This window comes from Lagenorhynchus albirostris, chromosome 4 (genome assembly GCF_949774975.1).
Source record: "Lagenorhynchus albirostris chromosome 4, mLagAlb1.1, whole genome shotgun sequence".
Classification (NCBI taxonomy): domain Eukaryota; kingdom Metazoa; phylum Chordata; class Mammalia; order Artiodactyla; family Delphinidae; genus Lagenorhynchus; species Lagenorhynchus albirostris.
The window spans coordinates 4,869,807-4,887,086 of record NC_083098.1 but is presented as its reverse complement, the minus strand read 5'-3'; the positions used below and the strand labels follow the sequence as shown (position 1 = coordinate 4,887,086).

The window sequence follows — 17,280 nt, the reverse complement described above, 5'->3', positions numbered from 1 at the left end:
CTCTGTATAAACACCAATAAAGTGATAATTATGATCGAGTGCATTTTCCTCTGAATCATAAGAATAGATGGTGACTTTTAAAATTAACTAGGAACATATTTAACAAAAATAAATGTGGCTTAAGTTGAATAAACAAATTTTTTTTTTTACAAATCAATAAACTTTTATTGTAATCCTCAGGCTTGACTTCATGGGCCTTGCAGGTGTCCTCAAGTGAAGTAAAAATTAAAAGTAGATGTTTTTAAAAGTTAAGCATTTTAAAGAACAATGATTTGCTCTTCAAACTATCAAGATTTCAGTATAATTGTTTATCTATTGGTTCTCACTGAATTATGTGCGGTATAGTTATACTGAATAAATATGATTGTGCAAAGCAGTACACCTGGATGAGGTACTCAGTTGAGGATCAGGAAAGGGAGAACTACATGCTCTTAGTCTGGACATGTTGGGACAAAGCAGAAGCAGAGGAAACAAAGAGAACAGGTGTGCAATCATACGTGACAAGTCCCCAGGTGCAGACCACCGTTAACTCCACGGCATTCCAGATGTCTAATCTGTAGCACCCCGTACCCATGAGGTGTGGGTGTATAATATAAGTGAGATGAATTTCTGAGATCTCACACACCCAAACCCGCCCTGTGAAAAGTAATTAAAAGTATGATTTAAATGAGATTTTTGCAAGACCTTAAATTAATTCAAATTTTAAACTGGAGAAATAGACCCCAAACTTCGTCAATATGAAAACTGATATGTAAGACCTCTAGTAGGATTATATTTACAAACATTATTTTAGGAAAATACATATTCTCCAAAATCTGGGGAACTTGGTCTTTTTGTTTCTAAAAGTCTCTATATAAGCTAAATTCCTGCAAAGAATGCCATTTTATTTCCCTTAGGAACTATCCTAATAGAAATAGGATAAATATGATTCTTCAAAAAGCACTTTTATGTCTTAATCAGCACCTAAATTAAGTAGGGATGGTAGCAGACATAATCTATGTATCAAAGAGTTTATCTCCATTTGTAATTATTTTTAAATATGTGAAACGTTTGTTGAATTATTATAAGAAATCACTGACTTGCAGATCAGAGAGATGAAGTAGACTGTGTGCATAATATTGCAGAGCTGCTTGGGCGTATGGTAAAGGTCTCACACGGTCTGCTTTAGTAGCATTATAGGACTTCACAAACTGATCTCTCACCAGCAATGTGAGGGGCACTGAGTTTGGGTTGTAAATGTTTCTGGTAATTTTATTTTGAACTTTTGAATGTGTTTTTACTCCTAAGGTCTGGGAATTGGGAACATGTTCTATGTGTTTTATGAAGATGGAATCAAAGTGATACAACCCATAGAATGTGAATTTCAGAGGCACATTAAGCCTAGTGAAAAGCTCCTTGGATTTCAGGCAAGTATTTAAAAAATTCCTTTACAGTTTTATATAGTAATTTTGTTAAGTAGAATTGTATTTTGGAAATACAATGAAATCTACACGTATATGAGACATGTGGGTAGGACAGTGTTAAAACTATGATATTGTCTGTTACTCTATGCAGGTTTTATACTTAAAGAGGAAGATAATATATCGTGTATTTGTAATGACCTGTTTGTAATTAAAATAAAGGCATTAGAGGTGAAATATCAAAACTGAACACAGCATAAAAACTTCACCTGTTCCTTAATTTAGAATGTCTCCCATTTTGGCAGGCAATGGTTACTTTAACATAATGAAAGAAAATAGCCTATAAATAATCTGATGGGAAGCTGAGGTATATTAGATGCTTTATAAATGTTGATGCCCATTTATTCTTCATCTTATTTTTTTCATGTACCTTTATTTATTTACATGTACTTACCTTTAACAGAAATATTTATTTTCTGTAAAATTTTGGTCAGCTTTCAGAAAACAGAAGAATATATGACAAAATGCATATTGCCTATACATACTAGGGACTGTACTTCTGTGCAGGATAATAAGAAATAATAATTAATTTTATATTGCTATGGCTATGTATATCTCCACATAAATATGTGTACACCAAAATATGTAATACTAAAGATACCCATGTTGCCTTTGTGTTCCCACACAAGTACGGGCATGCACCAGACACCCAAAATAAGGTAAGATATTTTATTGGTAGACCTCAGAATGCAACCCTGTCTTGATACTCATTTTAAGGTTGGCATGGCGACAAGATATGAGCAAAATAGATATTAATGCCCTGGTTTAGATCCTTTACTTTCAACTCCTATTTTGAGCCTACCAGTAGCCAGTGTTGCCACATACTGAATTATGGAGACAACAATTTATAAATTAAAGCCATGTCCTAGAATGAGAAGAAGGAAAAACATATGAGAATGAGATAAGATAGGCCAGCATCTCTCAGACACTCTGTAGGACAAAGCAATCTAATGACCTCCTATTTTAAATAAAGGAAATGATTTAACTCAATATGTTTATGAGTGTTTAAAACAAAAGAAACTATTTTTAATTTAAAAATATTTCACTTAAAGGCTAAATTACTGAATAGAATCATTACCATTTTTGTTAAACTATAAGTTTAACAAGTATGAAAACACTTTAAATTGTACGTGCAGTTTTGTTTTGTTTTATAATCAGATATCAATACTGACTAAATCCATTTTGAATAAGGTGTGTGTGTATGTAAAGAAACACATATAAAAATATAAATATTTGCTTCTGATAAAGCAAGTCATTCAACTTTATGGCATGTGTATATTTTTATAAAAACATTATGGATGAGAAATTTGGACTAACACACAGATATTGCAAATGTGGCATCAAAATAGTTATTTAAATCAAAGCAAAATCATTTAACAAAAGAGTGTTTCTGATTCCTACGGGATTGGCAGTGTTGTAGCTAACTATTTGGAATCTAAAGCTGAAAAAGCAAGGAAAAATTGATGTGATAGTTTGTGACATGTCTGGAATATAGGGATGTGAAGTTTACTTACCTGAATGTCTCTGTTTAAAACCTTTGATTACTTAGACTGCCTCCTAAAACAAGTAGATCTCTCTCTCTCTCTCTTTCTCTCTCTCTCTCTCTCTCTCTCTCTCTCTATATATATATATATATATATATATACACATACACACATATATACACATGCATATATATATAGTGAGAAATTATATACATACATATATAAATTATGTATACTTTTCTATAAAAAATTAAAATTGAAGAGGAGATAGAAACCAAACATCGGTGATGACAGCCTTAACTCATTTCCTTCAACCTGAGAACCCTTATCCACAGCAATGACAAGGCAGGGATTATTAGGTATTAAGAACTAATTGACTGCATCAGATTTTTCAAATCACCGCCTGTGGAAATCTTACAGCCGTCTTACACATGGGATTATGCTAGAAATTCATACTGCAAAATAGAAAGAAATATAAGGATAGAAAGTTAGCATTCTTATATAAAACAAAAATTTACAAGACTTTCTATATGCTAATGGAAAACTAAGCAAAAAGTATAAGAAAAGTTAGATTTGTATTTTTAAGACGAGAGAAACTATCAGATTGTGTGTGTTTAAATTTATGACATTTCTACTGGTTGGATGTTGAAATTAAAATACAAATACATTTTAGCTGACCAATATATTTGTTAAAGCACTAAGAATAATATAGAGAATGGATAATTGGCTAAAACTACATCCTGATTATATTGTAAAATGCAGAATACAGGCATTTGTTTATACCAAAAAAGAGAGACATATTTCTCATGCAGTTATTATAGCCCATATATATGAAATAAAGGGTAGAGTAGATAAACTTTTATTTCGTATTGCTTTGTTATTTTGTTATTCCTTAATCTGAGATAAGCTTAAATAATTGGAATATGTATACCCAGACACTTTCACGATACACAAGTATACAGCAGTAGAAAAAGAAAAATTGATGGCAGTATGCTTTGAGAATAAATGTTGAATTAAATGTGTTTCTTATATGAAGCTATTTTATTTCTGTTTAAACTCAAGAAGATGTGCATTTCAGAGTGTGTAAGCTATTTGGTGCCACATTCTACTAGATTTCATTTCTAATTATAAAATAATTTCATGAGAAAATTGTTGAGTATTATGTCAAGAGAACATTTTTCTCCAGAGAAACAGAACCAATAGGATTATGTATCCATGTTATATCCATGTTATATATATAACCAATAGGATCTATATCCATGTCCAGATCTGGATCTGGGTCTACATCTCTCCATCACTGTCTGCCTCCATCTCCTTATTTTAAGGAGTTGGCTCCGGAGCTGGAGTGGCACGCACGTGTGTGAAATCTGTAGGGCAGGCCAGGCAGTAGGAAATTCAGATACGAGTTGATGTTCAGTCTGGAATCCAAAATCCACAGATTAGGCCAGCAGAGTGCTGATACAAGTCAACACTGGGGTCTTGAGTCTGACATCTATAGGCAGACTGGAAACTCAAACAGATTTCTGTGTGGAAGCCTTAAGGTGGGATTCCTTCTTCCGTGGGAAACCTCACTCTTAAATCTGAAGGTCTGCAACTGATTGCATGAGTCCCACTCACATTACGGGGGGTGATCTGTCTTACTTAAAGCTAACCAATTTAATTTACTTTTTAATTAATTTTTATTGACGTATAGTTGCTTTACAATGCTGTGTTAGTTTCTGCTGTACAGCAAAGTGAATCAGTTGTACATATACATATATCTCCTCTTTTTGAGATTTCCTTACCATTTAGATCACCACAGTGCATTAAGTAGAGTTCCCTGTGCTATAGAGTAGGTTCTCATTGGTTATCTATTTTATACATAATTGTGTATATATATCAGTCATAATTTCCCATTTCATCCCACTACCCCCCTTCCCCGCTAAGTATCCATACGTTTGTTCTCTACATCTGTGTCTCTATAAAGCCAACTAATTTTAAATGTTAATCACCTCCACAATACTTTCACAATGACATCCAGACTAGTTCTTTTTTTTATTATTTTATTCAAGTATAGTTGATTTACAATGTTGTATTAATTTCTGATGTACAGCAAAGTGATTCAGTTATACATATATATATATATTCTTTTTCATATTCTTTTCCATTATGGTTTATCACAGGACTCTGAATATAGTTCCCTGTGCTTTACAGTAGGACCTTCTTGTTTATCCATTCTCTGTCAGACTAGTTCTTGACCAACAACTGAGCGACATAGCCTAGTCATAGCCAAGCTGACGTAGGAAACAACCCACCACATCTTACTATACCTCTATTAGTCAAGACTTTGATCAGCGTTTTTATTCCCAATGTACTTACACATGGCAGGTAGTCGAGTAACATTTGTGAAATGAATTTAAGGAAAACTCCATTGCTTAGAGCCTTAGGCTAGTCATTCTTTTATGCATTGCCTGAGTTTAAAGATGTATACATCTAATTCCCTCCTCCCCTCTCCTTACTTTACAATTCCCACAAAACAGTATTCTTCTTGTAAAAAATGTTTCATAGAATAATTGATCACTGAATTGTTTCAGGGTAAACATAACCTCATGGGTCTATTACTTCAAGATCACACGGTCAAAATATACTGTTCAAATGCCCAGTCTAAGATAGTTTGGAGTTCTATTATAGAAAAAAGAAAGCTAGTTCTTCTGGATTTTAGAAGATAAATCACTTGATTGTGAGTAGTGGAAATGAGTCTTTTCGAATCATTTTTTCCCCACAAAAAAGGATTAAACATAAAAATAATATGTTTCAAAGTCACTGTTGATATTAAGAGAATTGCAATTCCCAATACAACCCATTGGCTAGTAAAGTTTAGATAAAAACTGAAATATTTAGAATACAGAATCTTTGATCAAATCTCTCAGAAGTTGCTGTTTGCTTGCTCTAAATAAAAATTCAATTTTGGTGCAATGTCAGATTACATCAGGTTTCAGCTTTTGGTAGTGAGTTGGTTGAAGATTCATAGAACATGCTTTTATTTATACTTTCATCTATCTTTTTTCCTTTTTTTGTGATGCAGCCTAACTAGACAGGATTCTTGCTATATTTATCCTAGTTGTATACATGATTTCATCTTGTCAACTACAGTAAGTGTGTACTTCAAGCAAATAGGATTCTATCCCAGACTTATAACTTCAGAACTCAAACTGAAGTGGGTTTGGAAAAATGTTTCAATTATTAGGCTTTTGCAAGATTACCAACTGTTTCACTCTTCTGGTTTTCAACTATTTTGTCAACCTTATCCACAACCCTTAATCTTTAATGCTTTTTTACTTCACTTCTTTCTCTGTTCGCTTATTAAGATCCAGCTGCTGTTCTCCATACATACCATCGTATTATTTATTCTTTCGTGGGGACTAGAAGAGCTTGAAAGAAAAATCACACAAATCTTATCATGCGTGGGTCTTAAGTATACAGGGGTGTGTGTGTGTATTTTGGTTGGGGGGCAATGTTGCATGGCTTGTGGGATTTTAGTGCCCCAGCCAGGGATCAAGCTTGGGCCCATGGCAGTGAGAGCACAGAGTCTTAACCACGGGAGCACCAGGGAAGCCCCACATGCACGGGTCTTATATTTTAGGATGCAAAGATTCTGTTACTGGCTTTAATGCAACTTAAATGATACTAACTCCAGAGGATCATAGTTTCTGCAGAAATCTGATGTGAATCATCTCTAAAATGTCTATTTTCTAGGCTTGGAATTTCCACATAAGAAAATTACCTAGACTTTATAAATGAATATGATTGGTACTCTATTAGAATGGAGGTTTTACATAGGAACAGGTTGTGTCCATAGTGTGCAGAATACTCAGGTATCAAGAAATTGAAACTGAGATTAGAAATGGGGAAACAGCTCTCTCTGCTGTGTCCACACTTCTCTCTCTGCTGGCGTTCCCCTCTTCTCAAGCAGTGCAGCCTTCAGGGCATTTATCCATTTCCTTGGTAATACTTCCAAACCCCCTTTTCAGCATCTCCTTCTGTGTCTAATCCAGTTACTACTTCTCCAAACTCTGTACAGAAAAATAATTGTTAAAACACCAGCCGCTTTATATGATGCAGGCAATTCATGTCTCCATGAAGCCATCAAGTAACCTTTTGAATTCAGTACCACTGTATATTTCAGAAAGGTAATCGAAATTTTTCCCCACTTATTCTTTTCTCAGTGGGTCTCTATTCAAACATGGCTTAACTTACAAAGAGTTCTAGAATGATAAAAATTTAAGCTTTCATTACAATGATATCCTGCAAAGAGCTTCCTTTGCACTTACAATGATATCCTGCAAAGAGCTGCCTAAAGAGAGTAATGCAAACTACCTCTAACTATTCCTTAGAAGATTATGCTGTTGATTTTAAAAGAAATAAATTTATGAAATTGGTCTTTGAAGCCCTGGATTTAAAGGGGCCTTGTAATCTTTCATTAAAAATCACACTCTTCTGAAATTCTCACATTGCGCTTCTGTTACGCTTGAAGTAGGCAAGGCTGACGTTAGGGGGAGAGCCGCGGGGAGCGTGTAAATCATGCAACAGCATCTTAATGGAGTTGTATAGCGTATTAATTGGATCAAGTAATCTTATCTAAGAAAGCATATTAGGTTTTTAAGAGATTATTAATAAGAGCCAGCCGAGTTATTTGGTAAATGTGACCAGAATTATGTATGTCTCTCAAACTGTCTCTTGCCATCACATTTTTTATGTGAAATATAAGGATTCACTACACACACCTAGGAGCACATTTTCTGTACTTGAGAAAGAAATGTACTTATAGTAATTTGGAATTTCAATAGAAACTTCTTAAGGGTAAAATTGAAGAGTTTAACATAAAAATTATTCATACAAATATCTTTAAACATAACACCATTTTACTTGCGACTTACAAAAATCACATAAATCTAGTTTCTGTGGCTCTTAAACTACAGTTTCTGGTCTAAGATTGAGTTTTATTCACAAAAAAAGTACCTGTTGACTTATTCAAGGTAATAGATTGGCATATGGTAAAAATAAAATAATACAGAAGTAGTAGTTTCTTACTCTGTACCTTACTATCCCCAGTCTGACTTCATGCAACCAATTACATTTAATCACTTTAAGTAATATGCTCAGGAATGGTATTTCTTGAATTATCAACATTAGGTATTTTCTAGTGATGTTCCTCTCTGAAGGATGATAATTTCCAAATTTTCTTCTCTCTAAATATGTTGAAAAGTTACTGTAACAAGATTAATTGTAATTATCATATTGAGGATTAGATTGATGATTTTAATGATTTATTTAAACCTTAATCCTTATTTTTCTTTTCCTTTTCTTTCTTAAAATTTCTATTTAACTGATCTCTTGCTTGATTTCTCATTGCTTACATTTTATATTTCAACAATAGTTGTCAAAATTGTAATTTCATACTGAAGGCTTGTCATTTCTTTAATATCTTTTTCGTATTTAGTAGGTCATTAATCTCAGTTTGAATAATGTGAGAGGCTGTGCAGGAAGGAAAACAATACAGTAAATTAATGGCTTTATTTTATTTTATTAAATGTTTGAATCACTAAATTTTTTTTGAAAATATTGCTAAACGTTTACAATGACAGTTTTGCATTTCTCCATATATGATGATGTCATATGTTTTCATATGTTTTCGAAATTTCTTAAATCTATATTTAAAATACAACTATATAATAAAAATCCCAAGGAAAACAAAACTTAAACCTCAGAATTATTGTTCATCCCATTACTATTTAAGCTGCTAATTTTTGCCCATTAAAACTCCTTTTTTCTCATATTTAAAAATCCACATACTAGTATCATTTTCATTTAAAAAGTCACTCTTTAATATATAACTTTCAGCATAGTTATTTGTGAATATAATTTTGCAAAATACCATCTTATGTCTGATAGTTTACTTTTGAAATTATTTAGAAAGCTGAAAGATGCAAACGAAAAATAGCATAGCAGATTATATAATCTGCATACATAAAGGATTTACATTGAACTAAGTCACAGAGGCAGTTTTGGTGAATTCTTATTCAATATTGTCTTCACTTTATTACTCAAGAATATTTCTGAGCTGGATAGTGTGGCAGAACCCCTATCAGATTTGTCAGTGAAAAGAGACAAGAGAAAATGTAATTCTGCAGGCAATATAATAAATAAAGATATAGTTTTAAAGAAAAAGGACAAAGAAAATGTAAATTTGGTCTGTCTTCTTACCTATAAAGAAGATAGGCACAGGAGTAAATTATTTTTATGTAACATTTATTTCTAAAGGTTTACAAGATATGATTTCAAAATGGGTGTATTTTATGGTTTTTATATTAATTGATACAAACACAGCAAAATACCTATGTGTATAAATTATTTGGCCAGAATCCGCTCACTTCATACCTTTAATAAAGAGAATATAAGGTCATTTTCAATAATAATAATTAACTAGTTAATGTCGTAAAGCAAGCTAAAATAATTTTTAAAGAATGTTGACCTGAAAAAGTGTAATGATTCTCAGTGTCGGTGTTCCTATGTGGAACAAATTAATGTGTGAATTACAATACAGTTTAAAAGTACACATGCGTATAATTATCCTCTCTGGAGCCTTATAATTTTTGAAGATAAATCTACCACATTTCAGAATGTTTTTCAGTCCATAATAATCTTGAAAAAACGACTAAGCCTGCCTTCCACATAAGGCGCCCTCTGCCGGACAATATGGGGAGATGCAGAACTCCATCAAAATGACACTTTGCCATCTGCATTGTGAGATTATGTTGCATACAAAAAAGTTCAATTCCTAAGTGATGTTACACTCTATTGAACAAATATAGAGAATGCAACAATCATAAAATTCCCTCAATTCATGCTTGTACGTCAACATTTTTAAAACAGTTACAAGACAGAATAAGCCATTCAGAGCAAGAGATTACATAATGTATTCTTAGAAAGGCAATTAATAAAACCTCTCTTGGTCCTCAACTAATGTCCCCAAAAAGAGAAATCTGTAAAATGTGCATTATCAAAACTCATGCATTTAAAGAAAGAAAGGGGAACTTAAAGTTTCTGATATTCCATGTCATTCAGATTGTTTGACCCTTTTCCTTAAAAGTTTATCTTTGTTTCCTTTGTGTCCTACAGATATATACCAGTAAGAAATCATTTAATTTACTTTATTTTAATATAAGAATTTCAAAGAATCAAGGAATAGAATCTACATGAAAGTCCTTTAAAGGTTTAATGACAGTTTGTTAATGTGGCTTATGGTCCCCCCAAACTAAACTTCAAGTTTTTACTTCAATCCTATCTTGTAGAAGTAATTTCTCTGCCTGCCTGATAATCTATCTCATAGGTATTATTTATTTCAAAATCTGTATTTTCTTTGGTAATATGATCAGAACATAGAGAAGTGAAATCTATCAAAACAAAATTGCTTCCTTTTAAAATACATTTTATTTATTTATTTTTTTTGCAGTATTTATTTTATTATTTTTTAACATCTTCATTGGAGTAGAATTGCTTTACAATGGGGTGTTAGTTTCTGCTTTATAACACAGTGAATCAGCTCTACATATACATATATCCCCATATCTCCTCCCTTTTGCGTCTCCCTCCCACCCCTCTAGGTGGCCACAAAACACCAAGCCGATCTCCCTGTGCTATGTGGCTGCTTCCCACTAGCTATCTATTTTACATTTGGTAGTGTATATATGTCCATGCCCCTCTCTCACTTCGTCCCAGCTTCCCTTTCCCCTTCTCCATGTCCTCAAGTCCATTCTCTACGTCTGCGTCTTTATTCCCATCCTGCCCATAGGTTCTTCATGACCATTTTCTTTTTTAGATTCCATATATATGTGTTAGCATACAGTATTTGTTTTTCTCTTTCTGACTTACTTCACTCTGTATGACAGACTCTAGGTCCATCCACCTCACTACAGATTACTCAATTTCGTTTCTTTTTATGTCTGAATAATATTCCATTGTATATATGTGCCACATCTTCTTTATCCATTCATCTGTTGATGGACACTTAGGTTGTGTCCATGTCCTGGCTATTGTAAACAGAGCTGCAATGAATATTGTGGTACATGACTCATTTTAAATGAATCTATTTGGACTAGTTTACCTTGATGCTCCAATTGAAGAAGTGTCAAGGTAAATTAATCCAAACAGTCTTCTTAAAGTAGTCCTCTTAATTTTGACTATTAATCAGTAGCTGGAAAGGACCATTTAAGCAAATATTCTTTATTGTTACTTAAGGAAACTAGAGTACAGAACATATTTGAAAGAAGTAACCTCTATCTTTCCATGATATCCATCAGTTTTCATAGTGATGTCATAATTTTGATGAGCTTTTCAACATTTTAAGGAGAGGTTTACATACTAAAGTCCATTCTTTTTTTTTTTCTTGTGTGGTCATTTAACTTCATGTGCTATCTGGTAAGAAAAGAATTTTTTAATAATAAGTTTTCACCCTATCTAACCAACTTACCAATTGTGCTTTGTTAAATAAAGTTAGGAAGGAGCACCATTGCTCCTATACAAATCAAATCTTCAGCACGTTGGGAAATGAAATTAAACACAACTAATTCTTTAATTCCAACTATCTAAACTGCCATTTAATTGAGTTGATCCTTCCTGAACCTTGCGGGTCCATATAATTTACGTTTCCTGATATTCCCCATATTTGTCTAATTTCTTTAGTGCTTAATGTTAGCTTTCAATTCAAAGGACATTTTGCCAGACTCTATTTACTTGTTCTTGGACCTAATGTGAAACCTATGGTCTTGATATTTAACTTGTCTCACCATTATTCAAGTTTATGCCTTTTCCAAAAGTCATTAAGTCCCTGCCCCTGGATTATCAGTGCCCACTGACACCTGGACCAACCCCCAGCCAGTATTCTGGCTCATTTACAAGAACCAGGAGAATCGACACACAAATCATTCAGTCCTGCACTGACGAAAGATCTAGAGTTCTTTCTTCTCTCATGTTTTGCAGACATTTGAAATTTAACACTCTGCAAATTTATTTACTTTTAAATTGGTTATTCACCTCACACCTCTCAAGATGGCCATCATTAAAATGTCTACAAATAACAAATGCTGGTGGGAATATGGAGAAAAGGGAACCTTCCTACACTGTTGGTGGGAATGTAAATTGCTGCAGCCACTGTGGAAATCGGTATAGAAGCTCCTCAAAAAATTAAAAATGGAACTACCGTATGATCCAGCAATTCCACTTCTGGATATTTATCCAAAGAACATGAAAACACTAATTTGAAAAGATACATGAACCTCTGTGCTCATTGTAGCATTATCTACAATAGTTAAGATATGGAAGCAGCCCAATTGCCCATCAACAGATAAATGGATAAAGAAGATGTGGTATATTTATATATTTTTTTATGATGGAATATTAGTCATAAAAAAGAATGAAATCATGCCATTTGCAACAACATGGGTGGACTTAATATAATATTTCTATAAACTGGTAATATATTTTCTGTTTAAGCAGAGTAGAAGTAATTCAGATAGCTTTGCTTTCTGTTTTTGTTTTTTTCTTTTATTGAAACCATGGACAAGTTCTAATTTAATCCTCTCAGTTTCTAGATAAGGAAATGAGAAAAGACAAATAATTAGCTCAATATCACAGAACTGCCAAGTGATAAAGGGAAAAATAAGTTCTCCTGACCACATATGCAACCATCATTCTGTATTTAAAGTAACTCTTTGAAATTCTTAAATATACACAGTGAACTTCCTCTAAAACATTTTGGGAAATTGAAAAAAAAATATTTGATGAAAAATGTGTAGACTATTATAGTTTTCATGAAATATATCCCATAGTGAATTTTCTATAGGAAAATAACAGGTAACATTTATTGATCATTTGACCTTTTCAAACATGATTTCATTTAACAAACATAATAATCCTATGTGATTGGTGATATTGTACCAGTGACATAAACAAAGCTTAAAAGGAGTATTTACATGGCTAATATGAGTGTAAAACTGGATTACATCTAATTCTGGTTGACCTCAAAGCCTGTGTTTTTAATCTTTCTAATAATTTGCGGCTAAAGAGAAATCAGTCCTCAGTATATGATTGTATAGTGTTATCTGCTCCATTTTTGTTATAACACTGGAGGACATAAATGCATTCTCCTTATGTTAAAAGAAATGAAGAAAATTTCTTTACTGTGGTCTTTGTACCATTGATATCCTAGAATCAAAAATCATACTGTCTGACAGTTTTCTTATATAGGCCAAATTAAGGCAAATCAGCCCCTAAATTGCCATGACTACCTATGCTTTGACTAATACGAACTAGATTGTTTATGACATTTTCATAAATAAAATGGGAACTAGAATTAGATAAATTGAATATATCTAACTGTAGAAATAAGCAGTTGTCTCACTTGGGTTATAAGCAGTGATCTCAACTAAAAATTGACGAAAGTGATTTAACCTCATTGCCTTTAAAAAAAATGGTCCAATAAGGGAGATAACCATGGATATTAAATTGTTTAACATGCTATTGTAAGATCTAGGGTTTTTTTATATTGCAAAGCAAGATTAAAAGAATGCATTATATCTAGTGTATTCACAAATAGCTCAACCTTATATATATATACATATATATATATATATATATACATGATTATAAAAAAAAATCCTGGAAATCGTAATCTAAACATTCCAGTTCAGTACAAAGAACCCTTGTTTCATTTCTTTGATTCATGATAAACTGAACATTGCATTTATTAAAGTGAACACTATTTTGTCAGGTGTTTCATTCACTTTTCTATTTATCTCAGTAGACTCAGATTGCAACAGTTTTGGGTATATATGTATTTTAAAGCTATTTAAAAGAGAAAGAGAGAGCTAGAAAAGAAAAGAAAGCTCAAAATCAGAGCTTCTTAAAACATTTGTGGAAAAGAACCCTCCAGGCACGCCTGACACACCCAAGCTTGTCTAAACCCTATTAAAGGAGATGGGTCCGCTGATCATGCTTATGGATATTATGTCAATGGAAAATTGTTTGAAAAGATTCTAAATGGTTATTTTCCATTTCTGTACTATTCTCAGCTTGGTAAGGAACGATATGCCAACAGGCAGCTATCCACAGACTATATTTTGAAGATGTTCTAGAATTCGGTTTCTCAATGATTCTGGATGACATGGAATAGCGTTTAACAACATGTTTGAGAAATACACACTTTTTGATCCCCTCTCCTTTTTTTTTCTATGATAAGCGACATTTAAATTTGTATTTACTGAGGAAATATTGTACCTTCCCCAGTATGTCTGTAAAATGTAGAAATACAGGAATAGCAAAGGCTAACATTTTAGGCAGGGATGATAGTACCTGATTAAAGGCCAAATTATGTGGCACCAAATATAAATGCTACAAAAATTCAGACAAGAAAATTAGTAAGACCCACAGTAATTAGGATGAGCCATATAGGTGTTGGAAATACGGCTACCAAATGTAGATTGAAAAGAATTTGATTAATAAAATGTGTGATGCGTTCTTTAGTTGCTGTGGAAAAACATTGGTTTTTTAATAAGATTTTGATGAGAACACTCTAGCTGGAGAACAGGCCATTTGTTGGAGAACAACAAAGAATACAGTTACACATTTTGAGTAAGGTTTATTTATTATTTTTTCCTTTTTGCAAAAGTTCTCTTTCCTCCCAATTCTCAATTACTTCCAAGAAAGCGGACTCTCCTGCCAGTCTTAGGTACCTGATAGGTAGAGAAGCAGTAAAGTTAAACAATGAGAACTACTGAAACCAATTTATTTTCAATAGTTAATGACCTGATCCCAATCAGTGAGAGAACCAGGTCGACAATACGTCTAGGAGTTTTCAAATTTAATGATATGTTTACATATTTATCAAACATCAAACCCTCTCTCTCTCCACCTTTAACGCAACATTCATTCGCAATAGTTCACTCTGTATCTAGGAGCATCTGTATACTATCCTTGGGTGAACCCATAATGTGGTACCCAAATTGGGTGTGTACATCTTAGGTCACCTGATTTGTTGTATACTTATTTCTGCACTTAGTGCTGCAGTGAACCTAGGGGTGGGTATATCTTTTCAAATAATTTTTATTTCCTTCAGAAAAATACCCAGAAGTGGAATTCCTAGATTGTATGGTAGTTCTATTTTTAATTTTCTGAGGAAGCTTCATAAGGTTTTCCATAGTGGCTGCATCAACTTACAATTCCACCAGCGGCACGTGAGGGTTCTCTTTTTTTCCACATACTAGCCAATAGTTGTTTTTGCTGTCTTTTTGAAGGTAGCCATTCTGGCAGGTGTAATTTGATGGCTCATTGTAGTTTTAATTTGCACTTCCCTGATGATTAGTGATGTTGAGCATCTTTGCATGTGTCTGTTGGCCATCTGTGTGTTTTCAAAATGCCTATTCAGGTCCTTTGCCCACTTTTTAATTGAGTTGTTTGCTTTTTTGATATTGAGATAGACAATATTTAAATGAATGGGTGTAGATGTGTTCCAATAAACCTTTATTTATGGAAATCTGAATACCAGATAATGTTTACACATCACAACGTAGTACTCTTCTTTTGATTTTTTTTCAACTGTTAAAAAATACCAAAAAGTGTTCTTAGTTCCTAGGCCATTTACCAAAATAGGCAGTGTGCTGAATTTGGCCTGGGGTCATGGTTTGCTGCTCCTCGCCTTATAAGAATGAAAAAACATTCCAGGAAGAATCAAGAGTATGAAACAGCTAAATATGGCAGAAATTATAAGCAACTTGAGAGCAGGCATTCACACAAATTCATGTTTTTATTTCCAAACAGAGCTTTGCATGATATCTTTCACATAGTAAGTGTTCATTAATGTTCCCCAGCAATAACTGAAGAGCAATGATCGCAAATTCTAAAGCTCTTTGTGACTCTTCAAGAACTCTCTTTTGGGAGAGACAGGATCTGGAAAGCAAGTTTGAAGTATGAGCAATTTAGAGTGAAAGGTCAAGAAATGGAATTAAGGTTCTTGACAGCTTGTTCAAAGTCTAAAGAAAATTAGATGGATTATTGAAAGGGAAAGCAGGTGAATCCAAATAATGTTTACTTAAATTACAGGGGCATGTGCATGTTCCAACACACCTGGAGACATAGCTAAAGTTATAATTAAAATGTAGGCAGATTCTGTCTTCAGGCAAAAGATAGTGGACAAACCGTGATCAGAGAGAAGGATGCAAGGAAGGCATAAGGACAGAAACTTGTTGAGTTGGATGCAAGGTAAACAGATGTGCTTATGACAAATTCATTCATCCTCACCATGAAAGACACAGAGGTAGACTATGAAGAAAGGGAGGAAAGAAAGATGGGAAATTGGAGATTTAAGGGAAAAGTGTTTTTAATAGGTCATCAATACAATATATGAAAATGACCAAGTCCTATAGAAGATGAGTATATATATCCATCTACTCGAACTATAACTTGTGTTTAGCAAATCAGGAAGCATCAACACTATTTTAATTGCTAAATCAAAATTTCCATCATCACTAATGATACATCTTATATCCCTTTAAAATTTTGGAAGAAGATAATACATAAATAGGAACTGCATAATGAAATATGGAAGTAACCCAAAGGGAAATAGATAAATTCTAATTATGAGCTAGAATTGTCTTTTTATTATTGACTCATCTTCATTAGCTCTAAAATCCTATTAATCCTTTAACTCTCAAAGGCAGTATACATTTCTATAAAAATGATTGAGTGATACTCTTTGATATAATTTCTGACACTTTTCCTCATCAGTACGTATTATCTTAATCTTCTTTTGCATCTCTTATATATTTTAGTTTCCTTTTATCACTGAATGCCTAATGCATGTGAAAAATATTCCCTTACTCTTCCTATCCACAGAAATAAATACTAATCTATGTAATCTGAAAACAGAGGAGTGCTATTGTAAAACGGGACCTAATAGACTATAATCAGCAATAATGGCCTGAAGCAAAGCAAAGAAAATTCAGGGTGACTGTCAGGAAACTTCTAATGGCTTTGTAAAAATGATTGTGAGTCTGGTCAGGGCCATCTTATAGGGACAGCGTACAAATAGGAAATAATTCCCAGCAGAGCAATTTATTTTACTGTTGACTAGTTTTGTAGCAAACAAAGGGGTGGAAATTTCTCCTGGTTCAGCTGTTTTTTGACTGACAGTTTAGTGTCAGGTTACTCACGCTTTCTGTTATTTTGACAGGTTTTGTTGGGAGCTTTTACACAACGGCAAAGAATTTGTAAACAATTTTCCTATATTCAGATCCTTTCGTCAA

At 33.2% G+C, this 17,280-nt stretch overlaps 1 protein-coding gene across 3 annotated transcripts in view; it reads left to right on the top strand.

Moving 5' to 3' along the window:
* The window catches only part of FSTL5 (follistatin like 5), a 630,648-nt gene that overhangs the window by 545,229 nt on the left and 68,139 nt on the right, over nt 1-17,280 (top strand). For all 3 annotated transcript variants that reach the window (XM_060147086.1, XM_060147085.1, XM_060147084.1), the window contains one exon: nt 1,288-1,406. In XM_060147086.1, the coding sequence (XP_060003069.1) occupies nt 1,288-1,406 (119 nt within the window). The remainder of the gene's footprint in view (nt 1-1,287; nt 1,407-17,280) is intronic.